A 6,354-nucleotide genomic window follows, 5' to 3' on the forward strand; every position below is an offset into this window, starting at 1 on the left:
CTTTTTTCAAGGTTGATTATGTGTGTCAGTTTAATTTATTAATTCATCGACTTGTTATGACTCTGTTCAGAACTTTTAGTACTATTTCATGTAAGCCTGCATTGATTAATTGATTGATTAATTGGTTGATTGTTATTTAACGTCCCTCTCGAGAATTTTTTACTCATATGGATACACCACCTTCCGGTGGAGGACTTCCAATTCTGACTTACGCTCGACACTTGCGGACATTGAGCAGTGAGGGATCTTTATCTTGCAAGCACCTATTGCGACACGGGACGTCGGTTTATGCGGTTTCTTACGAAGGAACGGTCTCTACGTCCCGCGGTTGGATTTGAACCCGCTACGCAGGTTCAACTCCAGCCTGCATTGAAGTACAGAAGAAAGTCAATTTATTTGAAGTATTCATTATAAAATAGCTGGAAATAATATTATATATAACCTCTGTCGACATTATGATATCATTTTCCATGATTAAAAGGCCACTTCTGCAAATCTTGATAGAGGCATTCTCCAGGACTCGCAGTATTACTGAAATCTCTGTGTCCCTTCAGAATGAAATTAGTTCGTATTTTGCCTTCTTTTACACCCCGTCGAATCAGATCTTTAGCAGCTTCAAGTGCTTTCTGATTTGGAAGTCGTCTATCAAAGTTTCCGATGAAGCAAATTCCTGATAAAAAAGGTACATTAAGTTGTAAATTACCTTTATTTTAGTTAATAAATGAGATATTTTCCAAGGTCAAATTCTGTTGTTTTTTCCCTTGAAGAGATTATATTTTAAAAAACAAGATGTGTTTGTGAAACACTGATACTAGTACCCCTGTATGGCAGCATAGTGAAGATTAAACTTTTCTTAAATGCAAATTTAATATATTGGTACCTAAAGTAGGGTCTCCTAACTGGAAATACAACTGTGAGACATGAAAGCCCTATCGTCATCTGTTCCCAATTATGGCCATGCTAAAGTTTTTTTCATAAGTACAGAAATCTTCAAGATCAAGGTCAGAAGGTCAATATTATTATCAAATGAAATGTATTTCCACAAAGAACACATGTTTGAAGTATGGAAGCCCTAGCCTTAACCATTCAAAAGTTATGGCCAAGGTTAAAAGATTCTAAAAGTAGGTTAAACTCAAAGATCAAGGTCAGAAGAACAAGGTTATAAGTATTGAATGAAAGGTCTTGTCACAAGAATGACATATGTGAAGTATGAAAGCCCTAGCCCTTATTCTTGAAAGTTATTGCCAGGGTTAATATTTTTTCATAAGTCCTGAAATCTGTAAGGTCAAGGTCAAAAGGTTAAGATTAATGGTATCCAATAAAAGGGCATGTCACAAAGAATACATTTATGAAGTATTGAAGCCCTAGCCCTAACCGTTAAAAAGTTATTGCCAAGTTTAATGTTTTTTCTAGTGTTGGCAACGAGTACCCGGTTAACCGGTTAACCATCGAACAATGCGAGTATCGGTTAGTAAAACTGCTATTCGGTTACTCGGATAAAAATGCATTTTTCATAGTAAATACGTATGAAATAATTTTTTTGCTATTTGTAAATGTATATTGACACATTTCCCTAATTTAATTACTGTTAGGCTTGCTCTAGTGGTTCACAAATAGGATCGATTTGTTTTGATTAGTTTAATTAATGACTTTAATTGTCACGGGGTACAAGTTTTGAAGACCTGAGTTATAATTGCCCCATTAAGACCTGTGTAAGTCAGAGGAACATACTTTAACAAGATGCCGCCGCAAACATCTAAAGCGTGGAAATATTGTTAAAGAATTTCTGTGAATCTGAGTTGTCGTATACGGGTGGAACTACAAATATGCTAAATCAAATAAGATTGAAAAATAATTCGATAACCAGTGACTTAAATGAAACTCAGCAAATATAATCAGTAACTGCAAAGTGTTACAGAGTAGGTTAGTTTTCCTCGATCGTGACATATATCTCCTTCAGGTGTCGATAAAATTATTTCTTAAACAATACAAATTCCCCGTTTCAAGTGACTTTTAAAATCAAAATTCTTCGAAGGTATTATGTTTTTGGAGTTTGTATTTGTAAATGAAGTTCATATATGTAACATTTATTATTTACTTCTATCAATATATAAAAGGATGAGATTCATAATAAATACGGAAACTATAACAAAAAATCATCCGAGTAACCGGGTACTCGATCGGAAGAGTATGCGAGTAACCGGTTACTAAAAATCGTCCGATTTGCCAACACTAGTTTTTTCATAAGTCTGGAAATCTCCAAGGTTAAGGTCAGAAGGTCAAGGTTATTGGTATCCAATGAAAGTTCTTTCCACAAAAAATTCATATGTGAAGTATGGAAGCTCTAGCCCTAACCGTTCAAAAGTTAGGGCCAAGGTTTAAAAGGTCAAAGGGCCAAAGGTCTTGATACTAGTATCAAATGAAAGGTGTTGTCACAAGAATTAAATATTAGAGTATGAAAGCACTAGCTCTGGCAATTTAAAAGATATGGCCAAAGTTTGTTTTTTAAAAGTAGGTCAAACTCCAAGGTCAAGGTCAAAGTTCTTAAGTATCCAATGAAGCGTCTTCTTACAAGGATTACATATGTAAAGTATGAAAGCTTTATTTCTCACTGTTCAAAAGTTATTGCCAAGGTTAAAGTTTTTTCATTAGTACGTAAATCTCCATTGTCAAGGTCAAAAGGTCAAGGTTGGTGGTATCCAATTAAAGGTCTTGCCACAAAAAATATATATTTGAAGTATAAAAGCCCTAGTATCTACCGTTCAAAAGTTATGACCAAAGTAAAAATTAAAAAATTTTGTGTTAAAGTGGGTCAAATTTTAGGCCAAAAGGTCAAATTTGGTGGTACCCAAAGAAAGGTCTTGTCACAAGAAATACACATGTGAAATATGAAAGTCATAGCTCCTCTAAATCAAAAGTTATGGGCAAGGTTAAAGTTTTTGCGGACAAACAGACGAACAGACAGAGAGACAGACAGATGGACACGACAAAAACTATATACCCCCGAAAGTTACGGGGGCAGAATAATGAAAGATTATAAAATAAGTATTTAAGATGCATCTTAAAACCATACTTGTGCTTTTGTTGCTTGTTTTAACATACCTATGCTGTCTTTGTTAAAGTATAACATACCAATCCTATCTTTGTTAATGTATAACATACTAATCCTATCTTTGTTAATGTATAACATACCAATCCTATCTTTGTTAATGTGTAACATACCATTCCTATCTTTGTTAATGTGTAACATACCAATCCTATCTTTGTTAATGTGTAACATACCAATCCTATCTTAGTTAATGTATAACATACCAATCCTTTCTTTGTTAATGTATAACATACCAATCCTATCTTTGTTAATGTATAACATACCAATCCTATCTTTGTTAATGTGTAACATACCAATCCTATCTTTGTTAATGTGTAACATACCAATCCTATCTTTGTTAATGTGTAACATACCTATGCTATCTTTGTTAATGTATTAAATGAACTTACCTTTACTATCTTTTTAATGTATAACATGTGTTAGTGTACCTTTGTTATCTTTGTTAATGTATTATATACCTTAGTCCTATGCTATCTCTGTTAAATATTACATACCTATGCTATCTTTATTAATGTATCACATACCTATGGTTTCTTTGTTAATGTATTACATACCTATGCTATCTTTGTTAATGTATTACATACTCATGCTTTGTTAATGTATTACATATCATGCTATCTTTGTTAATGTATTACATACCTATGCTATCTTTGTTAATGTATTACATACTCATGCTTTGTTAATGTATTACATATGCTATCTTTGTTAATGTATTACATACCTATGCTATCTTTTCTAATGTGTAACATATCTATACTATCTTTGTTAATGTATTACATACCTATGCTATCTTTGTTATTAATGTATTACATACCTATGCTATCTTCACTAATGTGTCACATATCTATACTATCTATGATAATGTATAACATACATATGCTATCTTTGTTTTACATACCTATCAATCTTTGTTAACGTATTACACACCTATGCTCTCTTTGTTAAGTCCTTTGGTGTGAGCCCCTTCTTTACCCCATCCACGGCCCTCATATACATTCCCATCCTCTCCAATCAAGAAATTGTATGCAATATCAGACCAACCTAAAAATAAAAATGCTTGTATGGTCCATTCGCTGTCAAGTCAAGCTTAGATATTATTTCCCTTGAGAATTATTTAAGAGAATACCGATTTTGATTTAGTAGGGGAATGAATATCTCTACACACCTCTGTTATAAATATGGTAGGTCTGATTTGAACGTACTTCTTCTGCACATTGGTGTTCTGTGAGTGCGTTGATGCCTGAACCGCTGTGTGATATAATGACGTACCTTGGAATGTGTTGTAAATTATCTACCTTTCCCCCTGGTTGTGTTGCTCCCCATTCACTGCGACTTATAATTCTGCCGATTAATGGCTCTAAAAATTATGACATATATATGAAAAATTATTCAAAAGGGTATTAAATTAGAAGTTGGGTGGATAAATAGCTCATTTTTTTCATTTATCCTTTTTATTTGAAAATGTACAACAACATGAACTGTCGACGTCTTTCAAATGTTCTCTGCAATAAAACAAACAATAAATACGATAACTTCTCTTCATTTTAAGACCTTTTCACAATATGCATCACGTAAACATCAAATTTCTTTTGTTTTCATAGAATGAAATACCCTAGTAGATTACCTTAATTCATTAATTTTTTTCTGAGCCTCTTTGATGTATTCGATCGCTCTTTGATCACATTTACCGAAATGTTTTAAAAGTTCATCATATTTTCCAGGTGCCAAATGTCCTTTTGCCTCCAGAATGTTAAAATCTTCCACCACGTCACCTTTTGGATACGGAGCTCCTGTGATACGTCCAATAAATAACCTCCACCGATCAAGTCCACCTTCATATTTGATAAAATCCAAAAGTTTATCTAATAAATCTGTATGCACTTCCCGTATGGAATTGTTTGTGGTAATAATATTCATCGTCACGATTACAGCTGTACATTTTCTTTATAAAAGGTTTTCTGCAAAATAAAATAGGATGAATATTTATCAAAGAAAACTATATGAACACAAATCAATTTGCTGTGGTTCACTTTTTTGTAATTTTGTGCTACATCATTACAGACCGTGTCGTTGGAATGTAATTTCACTCGTTTTTTATTTATATATTTTACCTTTTAAACTTATAGAATGTTTTCACAAAAAACTTGTTAGTAGAAAAGGTATTTTATCTTCATTAAATAATACATTTTAATTTGCCTTTTAATTAGGTCACCTGAGTAAACTCGGGTGACATTGCCATCCGTTTTTGTCCGTCGTCGTGCGTCGTGTGTTAACATTTGAACATTTTCAGCTTCTTCTCTGCATCCACTCAACCAGTTTCAACCAATTTTGGCATAAAGCATCTATGGGTAAAGGGGAACAAAAATTGTGAATTTCATGGTCCCTTCCCCTGGGGCCTGATGGGTGGGACCAAAACCACTAAAATTAATGCAATCTTTAAAAATCTTCTTCTTTACTCCTGGACATCAAGCAGTCAAGCTGTTGGTATGAATAAATGAGCATTGAGTCCTCTAGCAAAATTGTGAAATTCATGGCCCTAGGATAAGGGGTTCTAGTGCTAGGATGGGGCTACATAGATTATATACTGAAATGCATTATTTCTTTGAAAATCTTCTTCTCTACTCCTGGGTATTAAACAAACCAAATACATGTATATAGTTATGTTGAATAAGGCTGCCTCTTCCAAAATTGTGAATTTCATGGCCCCAGGGTCAGGGGTTCTGGTGTTAGGGCAGGGCTCTACTAATTATATAGAGAAAATGCATGAATTCTTTGAAAATCTTCTCCTTTGCTTCTTGGCATTAAACCAGTAAACTATGTATATAGTTATAATGAGGAAGGATGCCTCTTCCAAAATTGTGAATTTCAGGGCCCCTAGGTTGGGGGTTCTGGGGTTAGGATGGGACTCTATTGATATTGAAAATACCTTAATTCATTGAAAATCTTCTCTGCTCCTTGAAATAAACGTACCAAGTACACAGTTATGTGGAATTAGGCTGCCTATTCCAAAATTGTGAATTTCATGGCCCCAGGGTCAGGCGTTTTGGTGTTAAGGCGGGGCTTTAATGATTAAATAGTAAAAATACATTAATTCTTTAAAAATCTCCTCTACTCCTGGGTATTCAACCAGTGAACTATGTAAATAGTTATGATGAGGCAGGCTGCCTCTTCCAAAATTGTGAATTTCAGGGCCCCTGGGTCAGGGGTACTTGTGGTGGGGAGGGGGGTTACATAGTTTGAAAATA

The 6,354-nt window shown here is 34.1% G+C and overlaps 1 protein-coding gene across 1 annotated transcript; it reads right to left on the reverse strand.

Moving 5' to 3' along the window:
- Positions 1-461: 461 nt before the first annotated feature.
- On the reverse strand, positions 462-5,026 carry LOC134264742 (peptidoglycan recognition protein 1-like). The gene is made up of 4 exons (XM_062747032.1): positions 4,798-5,026; positions 4,275-4,466; positions 4,037-4,150; positions 462-670 (listed from the first exon to the last, which is right to left on the reverse strand). Exons 1-4 carry the CDS (start codon positions 5,024-5,026, stop codon positions 462-464), a joined length of 744 nt encoding a protein of 247 aa, XP_062603016.1.
- Between the last annotated feature and the right edge of the window lie 1,328 nt (positions 5,027-6,354).

Source organism: Saccostrea cucullata, unplaced genomic scaffold (assembly GCF_032062105.1).
Source record: "Saccostrea cucullata isolate Sc308-1 unplaced genomic scaffold, CSIRO_AGI_Scuc_v1 ctg15923, whole genome shotgun sequence".
Taxonomy (NCBI): Eukaryota; Metazoa; Mollusca; class Bivalvia; order Ostreida; family Ostreidae; genus Saccostrea; species Saccostrea cuccullata.